The 24,458-nt window shown below is 34.7% G+C and overlaps 3 protein-coding genes across 4 annotated transcripts; 1 reads left to right on the top strand and 2 right to left on the bottom strand.

Moving 5' to 3' along the window:
- Positions 1-3,394: 3,394 nt before the first annotated feature.
- On the top strand, positions 3,395-10,344 carry LOC108336277 (chaperonin-like RbcX protein 2, chloroplastic). Its single transcript, XM_017572667.2, has 5 exons — positions 3,395-3,819; positions 3,969-4,060; positions 9,404-9,461; positions 9,814-9,879; positions 9,972-10,344. The coding sequence occupies exons 1-5, from the start codon at positions 3,526-3,528 to the stop codon at positions 10,080-10,082; spliced, it is 621 nt and encodes a 206-aa protein (XP_017428156.1). The 5' UTR covers positions 3,395-3,525; the 3' UTR covers positions 10,083-10,344.
- Positions 10,345-11,566: 1,222 nt separating this feature from the next.
- LOC108338572 (uncharacterized) lies at positions 11,567-19,270 on the bottom strand. 2 transcript variants are annotated; one of them, XM_017575524.2, is made up of 9 exons: positions 18,735-19,270; positions 17,099-17,815; positions 16,041-16,136; positions 15,884-15,967; positions 14,400-14,634; positions 14,153-14,313; positions 12,706-12,984; positions 12,390-12,561; positions 11,567-11,943 (listed from the first exon to the last, which is right to left on the bottom strand). In XM_017575524.2, the coding sequence occupies exons 1-8, from the start codon at positions 19,065-19,067 to the stop codon at positions 12,511-12,513; spliced, it is 1,956 nt and encodes a 651-aa protein (XP_017431013.1). In that variant the 5' UTR covers positions 19,068-19,270; the 3' UTR covers positions 11,567-11,943; positions 12,390-12,510. The 2 variants fall into 2 exon arrangements, with proteins under 2 accessions (XP_017431013.1, XP_017431012.1); XM_017575523.2 differs by having other exon boundaries at positions 12,406-12,561.
- Positions 19,271-20,760: 1,490 nt separating this feature from the next.
- On the bottom strand, positions 20,761-24,014 carry LOC108337172 (galacturonosyltransferase 8). The gene is made up of 3 exons (XM_017573637.2): positions 23,654-24,014; positions 21,502-22,752; positions 20,761-21,218 (listed from the first exon to the last, which is right to left on the bottom strand). The coding sequence occupies exons 1-3, from the start codon at positions 23,783-23,785 to the stop codon at positions 20,943-20,945; spliced, it is 1,659 nt and encodes a 552-aa protein (XP_017429126.1). The 5' UTR covers positions 23,786-24,014; the 3' UTR covers positions 20,761-20,942.
- Positions 24,015-24,458: the final 444 nt, after the last annotated feature.

Here is a 24,458-nt window from a genome sequence, read left to right as displayed (position 1 = left end):
ACAGACTTCTATATTCAAATCCGAACGGTCAAAGTTTAGTAATATGTCTTAGGATTCACATACTAAAAGTTTAGCTAAATCCAATGGTGAAAACAATTAATAGAAATTTTTCACCACAGTAACTCGAAAATAAGAAATTATAATCATGAAACCCAAATTTTACACAAGTCAATAGATAACTACCATTACCAAATTTTAACACATTCATACTCATGTTCATGATCATAACAAGAAAGGATTAGCTCCCCTACATCAAAGTCAAGCAATTGGAACCATATTTCTAACTACAAAATTCTAGAAATTAAGTTGAGTTAGCTCCCCTTACCTCATGAAGGCTCAAACACCTTAAACTCTTCTTCAAAGAGAGCAACTCCTCTCCTCATTGCTAGATCAAGTCAGCCTCCACACTTAGGACACTTAGGATTTCGTTCACCCCCCACCAAGGACCTCTCTACTCTCCTCCAAAACTCCAAATCGGATTTCGAATTAAAAGAAGAAGCCTTAGACAACTAAGGACCCATGCACTTGCCACTTAACAATAATAAACAACCAATGGACCATCCTAAACCATTTTCCAGCCCTAAAACATGGTAGGAAAGTCTCCAAAGGGTCCCAAAATGTTCTCTTAGTGCAGAACACAACCTACCCACTCCAAAAAGTTGCAACTTGTAAAAATACACCTAAAATTAAGGTTGGACGCTAGCCCCTGGACAGCAAAACTGTCACGTTTTCCCCAGCTCGGTTAGACCCCTTCCCGAAGTCCAAAATATGCGTATGAGTAGTCAAATTGAAGCTCTTTGAGTCTAGTTTCCAATAAAATAAGAATCAACTCAATTGATATTTTACTAAGAATAATAATTTCACTCCCTAGAGTCCCAAAATATTTTCGAAAACCATTGCTCTGATACCAAAATGTAACACCCAAATATTTTCAAGGATCTTACAGGCACTGCGAATTATGACTTGCGTTTAGCGAATTCTGACTAACAACATGTAAACTTTCCTGTACAATAGTTACACAAGTTTGTACTTCCTATTACTATTTTTCAATGAGTAACAATATGAATAATTACAAAATTAAACTCATTTATAAGTATAAAAACAACTCTTTTTCACATTTATCAATTGCAAAATCGTGAACAAAGATAATGTCGAGGGAAGAAAAGAAAACACAAAGCCACACCTTATTTGGAATGAAAGAAAAAGGTGGGCCCGTGATACATGTATGAAGTCTCGTCTAATAATTTTTAACTTTTTCCATTTTTCTTTATTTAATTTCTTTTATGCATTTTCTTTTAAATTCTCAACTAATTTGCAATTTGTTCTATTTTTTAATTAATTCTTTTAATTTATAATCATTATGCATTTTTTAATTACATTACACACTTTATAATAACAATCTTATTTTTTTACCCGTACGAAATTAATATATTAAAAACTTTGTAGTTTTGGGTAAATTTAAAATAATCATGAGTACTTTAAAAACTCACTTTTAAACTATTTTAAGATATTTGTCAAAAGAATTTTCTTCTTTCAAGTTTTCATAATACTGATTATGTATATTTTTGTGCACATTAAAAATAAATCTACTAAATTTTATTTTTAGCTTTAAAACTAAATCATTTTAATAAATACATAATTATTTTAATTTTATACTTTTAATTAATCTAAAATTTACTTATCATTTTAATCACACTGGGAGATAGGAACATGGATTCTGTCATCTGTGTTTAACTCTTAAATGTGTTCTTGATATTTGCATTTAACAGATTCAACACGGACAAAGGATTTTTTAAATGTTGATTTATTGGATGATTTTGATTAAATGTTGACTTAATAATTGTCCACTCAATTTTGTTATCCAAGTCCCAAATATTCTTAAAACAATTAGGAAGATTTTAAATTGTGTTTTGTACTTCATGAGTTCAAGCCTTGTCACAACAGAGAGTTATTGACTAATACCCGGTGGAGTTCAAGAAACATTTCTCATGGAGCATGGTTCTGAGGTACATTGTTTTTCTCTCTCTTTCTCCTTATTATAACTGATGTCAAAAGTTGGAGTAATATGTTGGTACATGCATTTATTTATCATGCTATGCAACCACTTGGGCTGCATTGCCATTTGAATGGTGATGGTGCGTGTTTGATAATCGTAACTAGCACTTTAGTTTCTTTCCCATGTCTAATTTTTATGCAAAGGTGAGAAAATTACATTATTCTTTTTATGATCACTGACTTGAAATGTGATAATATGCCCTATAAGCAACATTTTTAAGATTTATCTAATTCTTGATATTTGAGTAATATATTATATGACCATGTTCAGATAGTCATATGGAACAAAAGATACTATTAAGAGGATGATCGATCACATATGTTTAAACTATGAAATCCAAATAACTAATATAAAGATCAGTCGGTCGAAGATGATTAGAGACCAATATATATTTCCAAAAGTAAACACTTTTAAACATTATCTCAAATCAAAATTACTTTACTTACTACGTAATGAGTTGTGATTAGAGTTTCATTAATCTCAAGCTCATCTTAAAATATTATAATTCTTTAATTTAATCATGTAAATAAATTATTAATTTAAATATAATAATAATTATATTAATTTTTAATACAAATTAAAAAAAACAAAAACCTAAGACAAACAGACCCCGGTTTTAGTTTTCTATTTTCTTTTTCAACCTATTTGAAAACCATGTGCACCCATTTTAATAAAAATACTCATAAAAACGTATATATATTTTTAATTAAATTTTTGTCATTAATTAAAATTATATGACTGATTAATTTTGCTGTTTCTAGAAAATTTAAACAATTAAAAAAGAAAATTTTGAAATCTTAAATATTAGTACCGAAAATCATTGCTTTCTATTTCATATTTTTTTCTAATATTTCATTTATAAATTTAAACATTTCTTTTCTTTTATAAAGATAATCAACATTCAAGAATTTAATTATTTATTATTTAAGTTTATGATATTTTATTTAGTAGTTGTTTTAAATTTTAGTGAAGTTAATTTTGTAAAATTAAATTATATTCAAATTTTCCTTTTAATAGTATTACAAAATCAAACTATTGACAACACTTTTAAAATTTTGATTATTTAATTAAATGATTTTTTTCTTTCTATTTGCAAAAATATAAAAAAAATTATATTTATTTGAATAAGAACTATCAAAATAGTTAAATTTATTGTACTCTTAAAACTTATTTAAATAATATAATTATTAAAAGACAAGAATATTTACTCTTCAATCGCGATTTGAGCGCGTGGTTTGGTGACAAATGCGTAGACCCGAAATTTACTCCAAACTGGAAAAGGCAACATGTGTATGAAAATTTAGGACCTCAGAATTTTTGTTTGGTTAAGATTCATCTCAAAATCCCAGCTTCAAAAGGAGCATGCACCTATCTATCTATCTTTGACTGCAATGATTTTCCATTTCCAGTGATCTTTGTATCAATTCTGCACCTTTCTAGAAATAGCTTCCATAAGGGTGTGAGATACGATGGTGGGTGGTGTATCTGTTGTGGTGGAGTCGCACGGTTGCCCATGTTTGTGCGTGGAAGCTCTGAGCAACACCACCACTGTCAGTGTATTCTGCAATAGTCTGAGTCTCACTCTCAAGAGGAGACACTTGCAGAGACGAGCAACCATGAAACTCACTACTTCCTTCCTTCAGAATCACAGTGTTAACACAAGTTTGAAGAAGCAGAACAGGCACAAGAAGAAGACCAAAACACTCACTATTGTCAACGAGCTCGGTGGCCAATATGAAGACACTTTTCATGATGTTAAAAAGGTACTCAAAATAGTAAAGAAATTGTTCAGTGCTGCTATAATCTTGGTATGACACGTAGAATAATGTGAACGATTTTCTGTAAGTTTATAATATTGATATTACTGTTGCTTGTTTGCAATTTGACTAGCTTCACCTTTGGATGCATACAGCAAATACTCAATTATTTCACATACAAGGCTGCGAGGACTGTTCTTCAGCAGTTGTATGAGATGAATCCACCTCAATATACATGGTTCTATAAGTAAGTCGAATACTTATTATAGCAAGAATGTTAATTTGTAATTATTGGTTTTGGTCGTTTTCATCATGTGACATGTAAAGTAATTAAGTTTCTAAGCTTTTGACATGGTTGTTCAACCTGAACTTCTGAAAAAGATAAGATCGCAGACATTCTATATAGAAAGTTTCTCAGATGTGTTGGTTCAGTATGATTATTTTACTTGAACTGTGTCATTCAATACTTGTCTCATATTCAGATTTCAGATCATGATTAATTTCAGCGGATCTTGTTATAAATCTAAGCGTACATGAGAAAAAAGTAGACCTCTCATTATCTTGATGTTTTGAGAAAGTGGTATCAAATATCTATTTATGTGAGTTTTGTTGGGTATCAGCCATACAACACAAGCACACACAACTAAAATTAAAGATGAGAAAATTTATAACTAACGCAAGACCAAGGGCAAGGTCAAGAAAAATATTTACTAAATAGAAGAGATTACAACACCCTCTCTTTAGAGCAAGGAGGATACAAGTAATTTTTGGTGCATCTTAAACCTTCCCTTACACCTCTATTTATATGCAAATGAGGGAGGAAAGTCTTTGCCCACTTTAGATGTGGGACTTCTAAGACAAACTTCTAACAATTCTCCCACTTGAAGATTTGATTGAATCAATCATGTCTTCACAATACTTTGTTTTCCTTGTCAGTTTCATGCTACGTTGCTGATAGACCATAAGAGGATCTACTCCATACAAACTTGTCAGTATTGACCGGCTTTGTCATAACATCCGCTAGGTTATCTTTGGTACAGATCTTTTCCAAATCTACATCTCCTTTCTCTACTACTTCTCGGACAAAATGATATTGAACCCCTATATGCTTTGTCCTGGAATGAAAGGCTGGATTTCTTGCAATGTGCAAAGCACTCTGACTGTCACAATATACAGTAATTTTGTTTTGCTTGTGCCCGAGTTCTTCCAATAACCTTTGAATCCAGATTGCTTCTTTGCATGCTTGAGTAGCTGCCATGTATTCAGCTTCTGTGGTGGATAGAGCTACAACAGTTTGTAGTTTAGATAACCAGCTTACCACCCCTCCTACAAGTTTAAACACATAGCCTGTAGTAGATTTTCTTTTATCAAGATCACCTGCATAATCTGAGTCGACATAACCTCTGACAATAAATTTTGATCCTCCAAAACATAACGCAACATCTGAGGTTCCTTTGATGTATCTAAGGACCCTCTTAACAACATTCCAATGCTCTTCACCCGGATTTGCCATAAATCTACTAACTGCTCCGACTGCATGTGCAATGTCTGGTCTTGTACAAATCATGGCATACATTAGGCTTCCCACTGCTGATGCATACGGAACTCGAGACATTTCCATCCTCTCTGCTTCATTGCTAGGACATATACTTGAGGATAATTTATAATTAACAGGAAGTGGGGTAGAAGTTGGCTTGCAATCTTGCATGTTGAAGCGCCGCAAGACCTTTCGAAAATAATTCTTTTGTGAAAGCCAAATCTTCCTGGTTTTTCTGTCTCGGTGAATTTGCATCCCTAAAATCTTGTTTGCAGGTCCCAAGTCCTTCATATCAAATTCCCTAGCCAATTGTGCCTTCAATTCTTGGACTCGAACTTTGTTGGAGCCTACCACCAACATATCATCCACGTACAACAGCAAAATGATGAAATCATTATCCTCAAACCTCTTGTAGTACGTACAATGGTCTGAACTTAATCTGTTGTATCTGAGGCTAATAATGAAAGAATCAAATCTCTTATACCAACACCTTGGCGCCTGCTTTAAACCATACAGAGATTTGGTCAACCTACAAACCAAGTTTTCTTTGCCTTGTTCTTCAAAACCTTCTGGTTGGAGCATATATATTTCTTCTTCAAGTTCTCCATGAAGAAAAGCAGTCTTTACATCTAACTGTTCCAGATGTAAATCATTTACAGCACACATTGCCAGCACTATTCTGATAGTGGTATGTCTAACAACTGGTGAGAATATCTCGTTAAAATCAAGACCTTCTTTCTGAGCATATCCTTTGACCACCAGTCTTTCACGATATCGCTCCACTTGTTCATTGCCATCTCGTTTGATTTTGTATACCCATTTGTTTCCAATTGCTTTTCGACCTTTTGGAAGTTCAACAAGTTCCCATGTCTCGTTCCTATGTAAGGCTTCTATTTCTTCATGCATTGCTGTCATCCATTGAGAAACATCTGAACTCCTCAACGCTTCTTGAAAGGTTGAAGGTTCTCCTTCTTCAGTTAAGAGACAGTACGCATCGTGGTTTGCCATAACATAGTCTGAGTGCCAAGATGGTTTCTTCATCAGACGTGTTGTTCGTCGAGCATCTTCATCATTGACCTCATTTGGTTCTTGTTCATCGTGCTCTGGTTCTGCTTCAGAGGAATCATTATCTTTTGACTTTTCCTCTATCTATACTGAAGTAATGTCTATTGGTGTGCTGACATTTTTCTGCTCACTTTGCAATTTTTCTGCAAAAACTACATCCCTGCTAACAATAATCTTGTGGGCAGTGGGATCCCACAAGCGATACCCCTTAACATTGTCAGCATAACCCAAGAATATACATTTCCTGGATTTTGGGTCCAACTTTGTTCTTTCTTGGGAGTTGTACATCACGTACACAGGACAACCAAATACATGCAGAGAAGAGTAATCAGCTGGTTTTCCTTTCCACATTTCCATTGGTGTCTTTACACCAATTGCTGTTGATGGCGAGCGATTTATCAAATAGCAAGCAGTTTTGACTGCTTCTGCCCAGAAGGACTTGGCTAATCCTGCAGTTTTCAACATGGCCCTTGTCCTTTCTAGAAGAGTTCTATTCATCCGCTCTGCTACACCATTCTGTTGAGGTGTATGAGCAACTGTAAATTGCCTCTTAATACCTTCTTGCTTGCAGAATGCCAGAAAATCACCATCAGTATATTCTCCTCCATTATCTGTCCTCAAGCATTTGATCATTTTTCCAGTTTCAAGTTCCACCTGTGCTTTGAATTCCTTAAATACTGGAAACACATCTGACTTCTTCTTGATTGGGTACACCCATAATCTTCGGGAATAATCATCAATGCATGATACAAAATACTTTGCTCCTCCCATGGATATTTCTGGTGATTCCCAGACATCAGAATGGATTAAGTCAAGTATGTGCTTGCTTCTAGCAGTCACTTTAGCAAACTTCAATCTATGTTGCTTACTAGTCACACAGTGCTCACAAAACGGTAAGTTAACTGTTTTGAGCCCCGGCAGGAGATTATGATCAGCAAGAATTTTCAAGCCTCGTTTTGACATGTGACCAAGTCTGTAATGCCACATCATCGTTGCTTCTTCTTCTTTTGTTGTTGCAACTGATGCATCTGCTTCTTGCAACGTATCTCCCAACAACATGTATAGATTGACTGCGATCTTCTCTGCTTTCATCACAATGAGGTTATCTTTCACCATTTTTAGGATTCCGCCTTCAATGTGAATTTTGCACCCAAGGTCATCCAATTGTCCAACAGACAAGAGGTTCTTCTTCAATCCCTTCACATGTCGAACTCCTTGAAGAGTGCGTATTGTACCATCATACATTTTGATTTTGACGGTACCAATCCCTCCAATTTCTAAGGCATGATCATTCCCCATGAACACAGATCCTCCTAAGACAGGTTCATAAGTGTGAAACCAATCTCGGTGTGAAGTCATATGCCATGTCGCGCCTGAGTCTACTATCCAGGCATCAGAAAGTTGTCTTCTGCCTTTAGAACTAACTTCTGCTTCACTATACAGGATTTCTCCATCTTCAGAAGTTTTTGCAACACAGCCTTGAGAGCTTGATGCTTCGAAGTTCTTTCCTCCACTCTTCTTGTGCCAACAATCTTTTTTCAGATGCCCCCTCATGCCACAATTGTAGCATTTAAAATTCTTTCTTCCTCGAGACTTTGATCTACCATTATTTTGACTCCCACTGGAGCCACGTTCCGTTGATCTTCCTCTCATCATCGTTAAAGCTTCTACTTGCTTCGAACTTTCTGTTTCGAACTTTCTGTCCTGTCTTCCTTATTCTTTCGCCTGGATTCTTCTTCAAGAATAGCTCCAGCAACATCATCAAAGGATAAACGACCAACAATGTTGTTATTTGTAATGTTGATGATGAGTTGATCATATGAATCTGGTAAACTCTGAAGTAGTAGCTCTGCACGTTCATTTTCTACTATGTTGAAATCTGACGCGGTGAGCTGAGCAAATAATGTATTCAGATTGTTGATGTGTTCCGTCACTGGCGTGAACTCGCTCATTCGAAGACTATAGAGTTTTCTTTTTAAGAAAATTCTAGTGTGAAGTGACTTGACCTCGTACAGTTTAATGAGAGTATCCCAAATCTCCTTTGCAGTCTTCTTCTCTGCTATACTAGACAGAACTGAATCTGCCATTGCTAGGTGCAAATTGGCAACCGCGTTGTCATCCATCTCTTTCCATTTTTCATCAGAAATTTCTGCACGTCTGTCTTCAATTGCATCCAGACAGTTGTCTTTTCTCAAAATTGCCCTTATCTTCAGTTTCCATAAGGAAAAATTATTCTGATACCACTGTTGGGTATCAGTCATACAACACAAGCACACACAACTAAAATTAAATATGAGAAAATTTATAACTAACACAAGACCAAGGGCAAGGTCAAGAAAAATATTTACTAAATAGAAGAGATTACAACACTCTCTCTTTAGAGCAAGGAGGTTACAAGTAATTTTTGGTGCATCTTACACCTTCCCTTACACCTCTATTTATATGCAAATGAGGGAGGGAAGTCTTTGCCCACTTTAGATGTGGGACTTCTAAGACAAACTTCTAACAAGTTTGACTCATTATTATTATTGTATATTTTTAGTGAGTTTCTCTTCGAGAGACCTATAAGGAGTAGATGGTTTTCAAATTCTCAGTGGACTTAACATATGTAGCTGATTAAGGACTTCCAACACACTTTTCACACCAAAATATATATATTTTGAGCGTGAGACTAAACATTAGTGGATAATCCGAAATAACAAATAACAAATATCGTTAGATAGACTCCAATCATAGTTTTGATACCATGTTGACTTTTAAGTTTAATTCAACCTTATCTCTGATCGATACGAGACTTTGAACGTCAAATAGTCTCATAGTCTATTTGAGACTGCATGAATGTGTATCTCAATGAAATGCAGACGGATACCTTTCACAGTTTCTAGTTTTCTGCAACATTTATCTGATAGAAACGTTGATTAGCTTTTTGTAAGCATGGTAAGGTTTATTGTTTGGCTAATTGTTATTTTGTGTTTTCTATGTTGACAGTTTCGTTGCAACAAACGATCCAGCTGATAGGAAACATTTCATACGATCCCTGGGGAAGGTATGTAATCTGACAAGTTATATAATTTGCTGATAATTTTCAGAAAGTTGGTAGTTAGTTTTTTTCTTTTGATTACTCTGTTGTAAATTTTCTACAATTTTGTAATTCATGACATGTTTAAATTTGTTAAATGAAAAAGGTACTACAATACAACCAACATTTCTGGTGTCAAGAGTTGCTATTTTTCTTCCTATGCCAGTGTTTTCCAATAATACTATCATCCTCACAAGCATGCTGTGTCTAAATCACACTACTTTCAGTCTAATTGATCACATGATTTTCTGTAAAACACATGTTCTGATAGTTACATTTGATGGAAAATGTGTGATTTTTTGTTTGGCCCCATTGATAGGAGCAACGTGAACTTGCTGAAAGAGTGATGATAACGCGGCTTCACCTTTATGGCAAATGGATCAAGGTAATTGAACTCAAAATTATAAGCCTCTGTGAAGGAGTAATGCACTTAAAAAAGTTATAACCTTTCTATTCTACATCTCTTATTCCATGCAGAAATGTAATCACTCTGAGATATATCAAGAAATACATGATGAAAACTTGGAGTTGATGAGGGAAAGGCTCATGGAAACTGTAATATGGCCTTCGGATGACTCAAACACATGAAAAATCAATGAAGTTAGCATGCTTGATATTTTTTTCTTTTTTCTCTTCAGTCTTTTAATTTTACCTTTTCCGAATCTAGGTGTAATTTTGGTTTCAGAGGCAATATTTGTCTCAGAAATTCATTTTTTGTCTTCTTCTCTTAGTATAATGCATTCTGTAAATACCTTGAAACGAAGAATTTACAAGAGGGCTGAAAATTTGTACACATTTCTCGTTAGAATGTAACCACAATCACTTATAATTAAAAGTCATATTTATGTAATTTTTTTCCCTAAAGAACCCCTTTTATCAAAAAAAAACTCGTGGATCTTCTCGTCCTTCTTTTTAAGACTTTAAGACTCAGTACATAATTTAAAAGATTAATAACCATTGATAACTTTTTTATGTCTTAAATATTTTGGAAAGAATTATAGTTGATTCAGTTACTAGTATTAATTTTTAAAATTTATAATAATTTTTTTATAAATTATTCATGATATTAACTAAAAGTATCTTTATTTAAGTTTACATATTTATATTGGCTTTCTTCTTAATTTTTTTTATCAATAATACAGCTGTTTTGATTTACTTAAATCCACAAGTTTACTCGCAATTAAAGATATTTTTTCAAAAAAATAATAATAATAAAAAAGTAGTTTAGATTAATTCTTACCAAAAAAATTAAAGTAAAACTTCTAATTTAATTCTCATAAAAATGTCGACATGAGTTTAATTTTACCTGTATGCTACCGTTGTACAAAACATAACATGTACAAACAGAATGAGTGCAAACATAATTATTAGATTTTTTTTAGCAATAGACCATATCTTATTCTTTTGAACTGTAATAAGATTTTTAAAGTATAATAACACGTTGATTATTTTCACTTTTTCAAAATTTAAACCAACTTAAATACCTTTTATTTCAAACAAATGAACTAAGTATAACTCGACCGCTTTGGACTAAATAAATTTTACTTATAATGGCAGCTACAGGTATGTAAAAAGGAGACCTTCTATATTTTAGACATGAGTTATTTCTTAGTTTTGTCTAAACATGGATATTTTTATTATTTTTATATAATAATAGATATTAATATTTTGATTATTGTTAGATAATGATAGATAAAAACAACAATTAGGAGTCCGATACAAGTTTGTGGGGATGTTAGACTGAGATGAATTACAAATTATTGATGATATCTCACTCATCACACAAATTTGGCAAACTCATTTCGAAATGTATGTAGCTGATGTTATTATTATAAAATTTCTTGGTTAGTTTCATCCAAAGACAAAAAATAGCTTCCTATTTCGCCAGAACTTTAAGGTTTTGTTATTCCAATCATTGTAAACTATCTCATTTTAAATGACATGTATTAAGCTTAATAAATTAATTAATTAATGCGTTGCTACTAATAAAGTACAGATACCAAGTTTGGTTCACAAACTAGTTTTTGGCACTATCAAGCATTCAGATTTTGAAACTAATTATTTGGGACTGGTTAGAAAAACTGGTCATTTGCTTTTACCCCCTCCAAAAGAAACAGGAGTAATCTGATGACCCAGAAAATAAATTTTACAAGACACGCACAGATCAATTTCGATCATCCCCTTGACATTTTGCTTACACATACAATTCACTCATTTGTCAGTGTTCCAGAATCAGAATGAAATCGAAACTAAATTCTAAAATTGACATTTACTACTCGTATGGTACAACACTAAAGCCTGTAAATCTACTTTGTTCCTCCGACTTACAAAAGGTGATACAAAGGGAGCAAGAGAGGCTTTGGGGTAACCTGGTCAGGAGTGCTCACAAAATTAAAAAACTTTCACACTGCTCTGACTGGTTCAAAAAAATACAAGTAATTTTATACACCTGCAAAGGAAGCATGAAAAAAAATGTATGACAAAGTAGAATAGAATACCATGTTGGGAAAACATGTTGAAAAACTAATAGCACCACAAAAAATAAAGTTAAAAAAAGGGTGATAAAGTATGAAAAACAATGAAGAAAAAATAAATATTCATCCACGACCAGAAGACTACTTCGCAGGCCCTAAATAAATATGAACATATCTCGAAGATGAAAGAAATAGAATCATCAGCTCACTGTATAAAGTTGCTTTCCTGTCATAGAATATTGAACCACTGCCAACTTTATACAGTTTTACCATCATGTTAACTGATCAAGGTTACGCTGGTATTAATAACAAAATAACAGTCAACAATACCAATTTTCCATAGCATAATAAAGTTTGCCAGTGATCTCCCTAAATAGAATAGAAATGAACTTCTAGAAAAGATGACAAGGCATTGACATACATCAACTCATACGTACCATACTTGATGCTGAAGCACAAGACTGGATACACCTTACATGAGTTCTATCAAGATTTCTCTTTGCCTGTAGCTGAAGGGATTTGAATGAAGTAACTGATCACAATTAATTATCACCATAAGTAATAATCTGCCCAAGTGCCTGTCTAGCACGAAGCTGCACCAACAAAAGAAATTATTAAATGACTGCAGGAAGTATTTCCACCAAAGCAAATCTAAGCGTGAATATATTATTATTTACATGTATTCGAGTCTAGAGGAAGTAAAGAACAAGACCAGTTTGAAAGGAAGATTAAAAGACCTTCACATCCATGCAAGGATCATTGACCATCTTCTTGATTTGAGAAACAATTCCAACACTACGCAGTTTTACAATCCTATCAAATGCACCAGGACTTGAAGGAAATGTGAGATTTACTATGACCCAAAGGGCAGATGGCCGTAAACGACTGTCATTGCTCAGCAAAAGCTGGCTAAAGAAAGAGTGAGACCCGTTTTCAGCTTTTGAAAAGAGTAGCTGCATGACAGCTTCTTTATGAGACTCATTTCCACATGCAATATTGCTGAGTAAGTACATCCCCTACACGGATAGATAACAATCAGCTAGAAGGATAATATTTCGATACAATTGCAGTTCCTTTTTTCATATGCTTGTTGAGTTAATTTGTTGTTTTTATCTTGTCAGGGAAAAAGATACTTTGTTCAACCTTTGCACTTCCACTGAGATCTTCAAAATTTATTAATTTCCTACATTATATTCTCCCTAGTAACATTGACAGAACCATGCTCTCAAAATCAAAGTGATATAAATAAACAAGAGTTAATCTCAAAGTTAATAGATTGAATAATACAAGAAAAAAAAATATGAAAGTGGATCTACTGTTGTCCCCATAAACATTTGATGCAACTGATTTACAGTGGTAGATGTTAAAAATATAACCTAGTCATAGAGGCTTGGGTACCATGGCATCACCGTTCTTCTAAAAAAGGTTTAACTCCCACACAGAATAGTTAGGCTTGTGCACTGTCCACACTTCAGGGCCCATGGGGTTTTTGGGTGAGTGAGTGTGCTAGAAATATAATATAAAAACCATTCTTATGCCTTTACCTAATAACTTAAACTTATGGGATAGTTAATTCTTCATAATTTAGATCTTGAACCCTCACTTGTTCAAACTTATAAAAGGTCATTTTGTGGTATGTTGGGGACCAAAAGAAGTCTATGCTAGGAGAAATAAGCAGCACATAAGGGCTGTGACGGAGATCTAAATAAAAGAATATTCACTAGTGGGCCCAAATCGACAACTTGCAGTGTGCCAACGGTGTTTGGAGAGGATTTTGTCAAGGAGAAAGTTAAGTGTTTACAGAAAGCATATACAGAGTCACGAGAAGCCTGGGTGGAGATTGCTTATTCTCTGGGTATCTTTCTTTTCATCTTTTAGCCACTCAATCTATATTTTCCAGCGGCCTCTGTAATCTGTTGTAAGGAGCAGGGATCTCTCATTGCATAAACAATTTTTTTAGAATTTCACTAGCATAAACACATTTGATGAAACCAATCATCTTTCCTTCCTCACTTACCTACATCTCCTATTGTATAAAATAACCCAAAAAAGAGGGTGGACAGAGGTACAGAAAGGAAAACCATAACATAATCATAATATATATCATTAGATTATAACATCAACAACAATGTCCATTGTAATGATTGTATTCCTCCAATGAGTGTTTCAAAAGCTGTTTGCAACCTGTATCCCAATTTCAATTTTTGAAGATTTTTGCAATTGCCTTCCAACAGCATCCAGTATGATACCATCTTCAGCAAAAGCATATTCAACACAATCTATACATCCATCAACCAAATTGCGAACAAGGGCCAGAGCTTGTTCTTGGACAGAAGGCTCTGGATCTGCAGTGTATAAAGAATCAATGACAGTTTTTTTGGTGCACACCAATCGATCAGAAAAAGTAGGAATTGGCAATAAAGATCATTACCACAGATAAGGCTAGCTACAGAAGACACTGTCAACTCCACGAAAACCTTTTCCTTACACATTTTATCCGCAAGAAATACCATGTTCCTCAAGGCCCATACAGCATTTAACCGTAAAGATGAATCCATAGACTTTGTCAATTGGACAAGCTCCTTTATACCTCCACATTCTATGAATTTTGACTTCTGTGGAGTAAAGTCGATCACTAGGTTGCTAATAGCACCAAGGGCCGCAACCTGGTAACATGGGAAAAACTATGCTTACTAATTTTTATGAAAACTAAGGGAAAATTCATTTGAACATGATCAATAAGAAAGAAAAGAGGGTAAACAAAGTTCTGTGGAGAAAATGTCATATTGGATATAATTAAAGTTAAGCTTTTAATTTAATCAATATAGGTTAACATGTATACCATTTGTGACAACCTCGTTAAGACCAAGATAAAAAAATGCTTCTAGACCTCAGTAATTTGAGTTTATTCAACAATACACCAGATTCTCCTGTAACTTGTCCATTTTTTTGTATTTGACACAATAAGAAAATACTTCTGAATGTTACGTTGTACAACAGTTTAATCCAAAAATTAACACTTTAAGTCAGATCACTCTACTCGGCATGAATTGCAATATATCTATGATACCATTCTTCCAAATCCAATGTTAACTTAATGTTACCTTATTTTCTTATTTTAACAGATATCGTGTTTCTCCTTGTGTACACTTTATCTGCACATTTGTTGGCTACATAATAGGCTACTGTTTTGTTAATTGATTCTGTCAATATTTGGACAGATTCTATCTAGTGGTTTCCTTGTAATTAGCTGAAGTTTAGGATCTCTATTCTGTGTAAAGGTTGGTGCCTATTATCAATAAAAAACTTCAAGCGAGTCATTCACATTTCATAGTTTATATTTAGTACTGAACTATTCAAATATTCAGTGCACACATGTTGAAAAGAGTCAACACAAGCATGTACCGCCTTGAAAAAACCATCAACAAGCATCAGTGGATAAATGGTTAGCATTTCAAAAATAAAATATCCAATGGGTGATACAACATTCAAATACAAAATGGAAACAAATATTGCAGATATTATTTATGACAAAAAAAGCCTACCACAGTTTCCTAATTATTAGGCAAATATTATTGAGTGAATAAGAAATTCAGAACTAGACCAAGTTAATCCATCAAGCCCTTTATAAAAAGCCTAATCCCTTAACAATTCAAGTTCAGGCTTAATCTACAATCAATACAGGAACAGGTGAGAGAATACAATCCAGGTTATCATCAGAATAGCTTGCACATATTAACCTTAAATTATGCATGTAATTAATGTTTTAACACTCAGATTCCACTGTTTAGATTTCAATCCTTTAGCATGATTAGCAGGCAATTTCCTGTATGTACTTCTCCAGGAAAGAAAGCCTGCATATACTGAATTTAACTTACAAAAAACTAGGAACATTGTAAATGTGATAAGACATACTTGGACAGAAGTAGAACGATCAGATAGAAGCCGAACCAAAGTAGTTATAATCCTTTCATTCGTGAAATAACCTGCACTCAAATTCTGAATGAAATTTTATGAGAATTACTTATGCATAGCATGAAAGGCAGAGTGTCATTAGTTACAAGTAATGCACCTTGATTGAGCGTGAGACATTTTTTAAGCAAATGCAAGCTGCAGTGCGAACATTGGCCTCATCATAGCTTAGGGCATCAACTAATATATTCAAGACCTGTATTCACAAACAGTGAAGAAGAAATTGCTAGGGGACTTAGCGTCTAAGTTCATAGTTTACAGAGGCAAATTTTTCCATTACAAGATTCAGAAGAAACACAAATAGCTTATCATCTAATCCATGTATCAGGAAAAAACACATTACACAATGTCAAACATGTTCAATTGTTCATGTTGCAGTGAGTATATCTACATCACATCAATAAATGCTAAATTAACTACCACCCGTATATAATTCAATTCAATACCATTTCATCATGTTAATAGCCAATTGGGGGATCCCATTCTTTACCCCAGATTGTGGTACCATTAGTTGACATATTTACAAAGTTTAGTCAATATCACACAAGCTATTTCTGCTAAAAAATAAGCAAAAATCGCATTTACATGGAAGCTTCAATATGTTTAACTGAGCAAGCGCTACCAGTAAGAAAAAAAACATGAGCCTGATGATACAACCTTAAAAAAAGTTAACCATTTAAGAGAGAATAAATATAAATCATACCTACAAACGAAAGAAAAAAGTTGGCTGAAACCCACAGCATCAGTTTCCAGACTGCAACTTAAAAACCCTTAAACTGTGTTTAACATTAAGCTAAATTGTTCTAGAAAATAACTGCATGTACACACAAGCATGGAAATGTGATGCTTCATGCTTGTCACCAGTGTTACACGATAAAGACAAACCATTACAACATGGACGTAGCCAAAATTACAATGACACAAAAAGGAGGAACAAGAGACAAAAGAAAAATCCAATAATAACATTATAGAGAAGGCTACATTCCAGTAAATAAGTATCGGGGTTAAATTTGTAGGTTTCTTTTTAATTTGCATTTGTTGTTTACATTTTCCAAAGCAAGGAAGACAACAATACATGGGGTGGGGGGAATTAAAAAATGGTTCTTTCCAAAAAAAAAATATACGAGTTTTACTAGTAGTTTCCATGAAACAACAGACCTGCAATGAAAGAAACTTAGACCGGCAACACTCAAATTTTGAGCAAAGAGCAGCTAGGGCTAGAAATATTCCTTCAAGACGTTTGGGATGTAAAGCACAATTTTGCAAGTGACTGTTGAACTTATCAATAGCATTTGCCTCAAATGCTAATTTCTGCACATCTTTTTCAGCAACTAAACTTGAAAAGGCAAAGCAAGCATTGTCTCCAACTTTACCGGAATCATCCAGGAGCTCAAGTAAAATATTTATCAATTTGGTTTCAATTCCTGTGTCTTGTAGATAGCAAGAAGAGGAATTCTTTACACAAATCAGGCACAGGGATGCTAATAACCTTGTCCGAGAATACCTGTCCTTGGTTAATTCAATTATTGAACTCAAAGCTCTTCGATTTTGAAGGTCCACAAATTTAGAGACAACTTCTGGATTGTTTTTAAGAATTGCAGCAATGGACTCTAAACTAGAATCTCGTTGGCTTAGAGAACCATCAAGAAGACTAATAAGTTTTTCTAAAGCACCAGCACGGCATAATATATTTTGTTCATCACTTGTCTCACAAGAATGAATAACAATGCTTGCGCCTAGTCCGGTAAGATTTTCATTTCCACTTTTCAGTAGTGAAAGAAGAAATCCCATGTCTTGTTCTTTATAAAAATCATACTTCGGAGCTAGTTTTGATTGATAAATCATTCTTAAAGAGCGAGCAGCAGCATCTACGACCTGAAACCAAAGGGAGTCAAGTCTATTAGATCATTAGAAAGGAGAAAAATAACACGTATATCACATATCACAAAAATATTAATGAAGGTTAGGCAGGTATGTTTTGTTGTAACGACTGCATGACACGATAGAATAAAAGGCATAAAGAAGTCTTGAAAAATATTAAGGTTAAATAGAAACAATAACGAATGCATTTCCTGAAACCTCTGTCATTCAACCTACACTAAAATATGAAAGTACAAAGTCATTAACTTGGTAGATCATGTCCACACCCCACTGACTGCATTAGATCGTAATCGATCTAGCCCTCACAACTATTGTCAACAGCCTAAATACCCACTAGATGCAGCGAAACAAAAACAACATTTATTCAAGCATACATCGCATTAAAAAATGTTTCATGTAACGGTAGGAAAATATAAGTTATGAGGACATTAACAATTAGACTCCTTTGTGTTCCCAATTTTACTATGCCAAGGATATGAAGCCAATTCTTGGCCCTTCCAATTTCTTTACTAATGGCATTCACTTAACGTTCCATTTTTCCATCCCTGGGCTCCACCCTATCATCTCCTAAAAAATATATGTAGTTCTTGCCGTTACCATAGTAACCAGTACCAACAGAAACGTAGCAAGGTTACACTACATCAACATGACACAACCTAACAAAGACATAGAAAGACAGGATGACGAGCAAACTAAAATGCACACGTTCAAAAAACTGCAGTTGATTACAAGATAAACACATTACTATTTCCAAACAGTTATTCCATTCCGAACTTCGAATGTATGACAGAGAAATGCAAACAGCTGCTCATCGTTTCTCGCAACACAACATCATCTTAAGCACCAATGTCTGAGAAACAAAACACGAAAAAGAAACTCGAGAAAAAAAAACGCTGTAACTAATCGAATTTACCTTGTCGTCAGCGGCAGAGAGGAGCCGGATTAAATGAGGGAAAGCTCCGGCGTCGACAACGGCGCGGACGCCGGCATCGACGCCGCAGGCGAAGCTGCCAAGCGCGGCAGCGGACTGGACGATGAGGCTGGAGCCGGGAGTGGAATCAGCATCAGCGCCGGCGAGAACAGCAGCGAGGACGGGGACGGCGCCGAGCTTGATGTAGGAGAGTTTTTTGGTGCGGTTGCCGATGATCTGGTTCTTAACCTCTCGAATGGCTTTGAGTTTGATTTCGCAATCAGAGGAGGCGAGGCGATGGAGAATCAGATCGGAGGAAGGACGCGTGGCCGGCATGGTGGCGGTGGAGGAAGCTCATTCACGGCGGAGGAGAAGGCGCGGCAACCTTCTCATTCCTGAAATACGATGGCAGAGGAGAAGACAGATCTTTTTTGTTTGTTTCTTGAATTAATTAGTTATTAATTTTTAGGAGAGGGAAAAATTAGGGGTATTTATTTATGAACGGATAATATAGTGTTGCTGTTCAACCCCCTTCACAATTTGGAAATGGCGCCCTTTCTTTCAATTTCTGCTTCCACGCTCGTTTTATCTAAATATAACACAAATTTTAAAATTTATTATGGATTACATTTTTTTGTTCTTTATATCTTAAATAAATAAATAAGTCACGTGTATTAAAATTTAATTTGTAAATAAAATAAAACATATTATTTGCATTTCAAATTTTTCTTTACAAAATTCTAAACTGATAAATAACTAATTTTAAAATAACATTTTTGTATAGATCACATTTATTTTCTAGGTAGCCAATGCTTTGTTACCTTCTTTTGCTTTAGTTTTTCTTTCCTCCATTTTGAGTCCTTCTATAGCTAAACCATGCATGGTAAAAGTTCTGAACAGCAACACTATAAAACTGTTGTATTCGAACAAAATAATAATAATTACGCATTTAGTTCTTATATACAAACTTTATTTTTTGTCTTAATAGTATAAATTACCTATTTTAATTGTTTGATTAGATATACCATTTAAAGTTATCAAAATTAAAAATGGTACGCATAGAAATTAAAAAAATATATTTTTTAAGTATAGTTATCAAACTCGCGAGTTAAATTTGTCAACTCGAACGAGTTTATGTTTCTAGGCATAGCTTACGAGTTAACTTAGTTGTAAACTTGTTTTTTGTGTAAACTCGATAGTATCGTGTAAAATCGTAAGTTTGAAGTGATTTTGAAAGCTTGAAAGGGGAAAATTAAGAAGAAACAGTTGTTTGGAGTTTAGGGTTTCGTGCTTTGTCACTATCTCTCGCGTCCATATGTTTCTCTCCATGGCCATTGCCATCACCTTGCCTCCTTTAGGTTGCCATTGTGTGCGCTTGATCATACTTCGTTCGTTGTCATCATCACAATTGTTTCATGCTCGCCATTGCGCTTATCGGTGCATACTGGTCTAGTCTCCTTCCCACTACGTCACTCACTGTTGAGTGAAGTTATTTTTTTAACAAGGTAGTGAGTTGAACATTGTTTTGTAATAGGTAAAAGAAATTGTTTTTTAAATAATAAAACATAAGTCATCTGCACTACTACAGTTCTTTTTTTATTATATATTTAATGAAATGCATCAAAACTAATAACAATAATCCAAGTATTTATGTTTTACAATATTTATTTTTGTGAACAATATATCTATAAATTTTATTTATTTAAAATTACATAATTTTGTAGGCTTATTTGAATTAAGATATTATCTATATAATTTTTTTATCTGAAGTAAACTCTTACGGGTTTATGATGAGTTTACGAGTTAAGTTTATTTGACTTTCACGAATTTATGTAAACTCTCGAGTTTAATAACCTTAATTTTAAGTATCATTTTAAGTATCAGAATCAAAAGTCAAAGTTTATTTTAGACAAATATTTTTAATCTGATAAAAAATAAAACAACCAAAGCGAGAGTGGAACATTAAATTCAGATGAACCATACTTCAAAAATAACATTATTTTGCATAAATGTTGTGAACATGTGAATAAATAAGGAAAAAGAAATGGGAGAATTGCTATACAAAAGAATTTTACAATAAGAGAAATAAAGATTCTTTTTCCTGCACCAGCTAGGAATTATGTTAATCGTATCAGCATAATATATCAGAAACTAAACAGCAATGAAACTGCGTCACACTTGACACAGCATGGTGAGAGCAAATTAAACAATTCAGAAATCAAAATTGCAGGCCCGAACGAATTCTAATTCATAGTCAACATACTTTGTCCAAAGTGGCTTGAATTGAGACAATGCAATGTCAAGCCATGGTTTCATGTTCCCGTTGAAGTGCACCACTGCAGCATTCTTGATCTCATCCATGTCAATGCTTGGGTTATAGCCAAGTCCCAGAACATGCCATGACTTATCCAGTGGCTTTGTTGTTGAGTAATATGTGATTAGACCCGGTGGCAGTGTCCCTAATTTCCATAGTGTTCTGTTCTCGTTCTGCAGCAACATGAGGACAACACGTTAAACATGAAACGACAGTCTCAACATAAAAAATAAATAGATTGGTGTGTGAGTCCATAACATAAAGTACAATTATTTCTATTCTAGCATATGAATATGCAGCCTCTAGCACCATTACTAGTAATGTAATGATTGACGTAACATTGAGCTTGATAGCGTCAATAGATACAATGTTACAATACTAAATGTTGTTTGAGAATGCAAAATAATGAATGACTAAAGTGTTGTGATAAAATACTAAATAAGAGTTAAGTCTTACAAGATTCTGCCAGTAATGATACTCTTCAGTGCATTTTGTCCTTCTCCAAGCATCCAAATCGAAGAAGTTCATTCCATAAGCCCATGCACAAGCCTTTGGACTGAATTTTTCTCGAATCAAGGGGTGCGAGAAATTCATGTACTGTGCATATCTATGGAATGATCCGAAACATGTTTCTACAGCTCCATTCACCTTGCCATCCATATCAATCTTCCATAGCCCAGTAAGGTCCTTCTGAACCACAATGTCATCATCCAAAAACAAAATTTTATGCAGTTTTGGATACATTTCCGGCAAGTAGAACCTTAAATGGTTCAATATTGACAAATATTTGGGATTCCTAAACTTCATATTAGTTGTGTCCTTTGTAGCATTCTCGAGCTTGTTCTCAAAGTAAAATCTTTGCAGGTTAGCAGACTCCAACTGTCGAAGGACTGGCACATAAGAAGAATTCAGGAACTTGTAGTCCTCCACTGCCTTAACCTCAATGTGTGCACCACTGTAATCCTTCAGCTTAAACATCACCTGCATTGCTCCAAGGTTCATCTTATCAGTCACAACATGAAACACATGCTTGTGCGGCTCCTTTGCATTCTTCATTGCCGAATTGACCACAACAGATGCTGCAAGGACATTGTCTGAGAATAAGGCATAGTGGTACAAGTTAGGATCTTGAACTTCTGGAGGAGTAGGCTTTCCCTCATCTGAATACTTTTCAGGATGGGCGATCCTCTCTTCCATCAACCTCATGGAGAGACAATGCAAGCCCTTTGAAATTGACTTGGCAGCAATTAGGCTTGAGAAAGCTCCTTGTTTCTTTGCCTTTGTTAACTGCTCATTCACAGAAAAAATTGTATCCTTCAACTTCTGAATCTTGAGCTGGTTATCAAAGGACTCCTTTGCATCCCCTATCACCTGGCGCGTGGTTTTAATGCGCTCTTTCACTTCCTTCTCCAATTGACGAAGCACTGATTCATCAACATGGGATAAATCATTGCCGAAAAGAGGCCTGTATTTAGGTTTGTTCATTAGAGCTATGAAGTTGCGAGATAGCTCTGCGAAAACCCTAACAAGCTTTGAGCTCTCAAGCTTGACCTTGCGTGCATAGGAAGCATACAGAAGAGCCAGAGAGCGATGGTCATCGGCTTGCTTGCAAATCTGGTCCAAACGAGGCTTGAGGGGATCTGTTTTCAGAGCAAGAACGGGTCTCCTTGTTGATTCCAATCCGTGTGCAACACCACCATTAGCATCCTAGTTCACCAGCACAACAAAATAGTGCCCTAGCTTCATCAAAAAAATTCATTTCCCAGGAAAATGGAAGGACGAACAAAGAAAATAATAAAGATTTTCCTTTTGCACTAATGAAATTTCCACTGAAAAATCCCTTGACTACAATAACAAATCAAAATAAACCCCCGTTTGCTTCACAGTAAAATTAGCACGGATCAAGACTAGTTCAAAAGCATAACAACAATATTTGTCCTTTCTTAGGAAAGGCAAACAAATTAAAGAAAATGACATACTTTTTCCCTTTTCTATCCATTGAAAATTTCTCAAACTACAAGAACAAATCAAAACGCATGTCCTGTCTGTTTCAAATTAAAATTTGCACACGTCAAGGCTGGTTCAAAAGCATAACAACAATGTTTGTCCTTTCTCAGAAAAAAAAAACAAGGAAAATGATAAACTTGTTTCCTTTTCTAGTAGTGACATTTCCATTGAAATTTTACTCGACTACGAGAACTAAACAAATCAAACAAAACATATACCCAGTTTCTTTCCCAATAAAATTATCACGCATCAAGCCTAGTTCAAAAATACAAAAACGAATCAATATACCTTCATCAAATCTCTGTGCTTTCCAATAATAGAAAAATACAAACTTCTATCATTTCTGGCAACACTGTCATCTCTGTTACCCGAGAAAATTCCTAAATTAGCTCGCAACTAGGTCCGAACAGGATTGGATCCCGACCCATTTGAACCCCTGCGATAAGGTCCAAAACTAACCCCACCCCACAAATTTTCTCTTCGAATTAAGCTAACCCAAACTACAAATGAACCATATTTTGAAAAATAAAAATAAAAAAAGTGCGTGTTCCCCCTGGACAAATCACAGAACGAAAACAAAATGTAAGGGGTTGAAGAATACCGTGTGATGGGAGGAATGAGAATGCGTGACGAGAAAAGATAGAGCGAGGACAATGCAGAAGGTGATGGAGATGGCAGAACTGGAGAGAGTGAGAGTTGAGATGGCGGAATGTGGAAATCGATGATTCACCATTTTGGTGTGAGCTTCGGAGAGAGTGATGTTGGATTGATTCAAAAGAAGCGTCACTCGCTGGCTCGCTCAACTCAACAACCAAAATCATGCACTCTGGTTTTCTCTATCACCACCTTTTTCGCAAAGAAAGACAGAAAATTAAGGCGCAGATTTCACATATTTTTGGTAGAGTTTAACTACAGAGTTGCGGTAGTAATTGTTTGAAGACACGAACAAAAATAATACAAACATGAAATTTCAGACTCAAATGAAAAAGGAAAATGTTATTTGGACAACGAAATTTTGACACACATTTAACAATGCCACGTGTCAGCTTTGCATTGGATAAATAATTTGAAAATAAAACAGAGAAAGGGTTACGGGGTGAGAGGTATTTTGGGATTTCCAGGGTAAAATTTAAAGAATTGGGTTTGGGCGGTTTAGGGTGGGAAAGAAGTTCGTTCAACCCTTCCATATTGTGTCTCGTTCTCTTGCTCTGTCATTCGTCTTCGAAGCTTCCATCTTCGCTGTCGTTGTCTCGCTCTCTCGCTCTCTCGCTCTATCATTTTTACTTTGTGTTAATCTCACTTATAATGACAAAAGTAGTGATTGAAAAATGAACGCAACATTATAATAAGAATTTGAAAAGTACGAGACCATTTTCAGTAAAATTAATGGTAATTAATGGGAATGA

The sequence above is a fragment of the Vigna angularis genome, chromosome 7 (assembly GCF_016808095.1).
Source record: "Vigna angularis cultivar LongXiaoDou No.4 chromosome 7, ASM1680809v1, whole genome shotgun sequence".
Classification (NCBI taxonomy): Eukaryota; Viridiplantae; Streptophyta; class Magnoliopsida; order Fabales; family Fabaceae; genus Vigna; species Vigna angularis.
The sequence above is the reverse complement of the archived record's forward strand: the minus strand, read 5'-3'. Positions and strand labels throughout refer to the sequence as shown.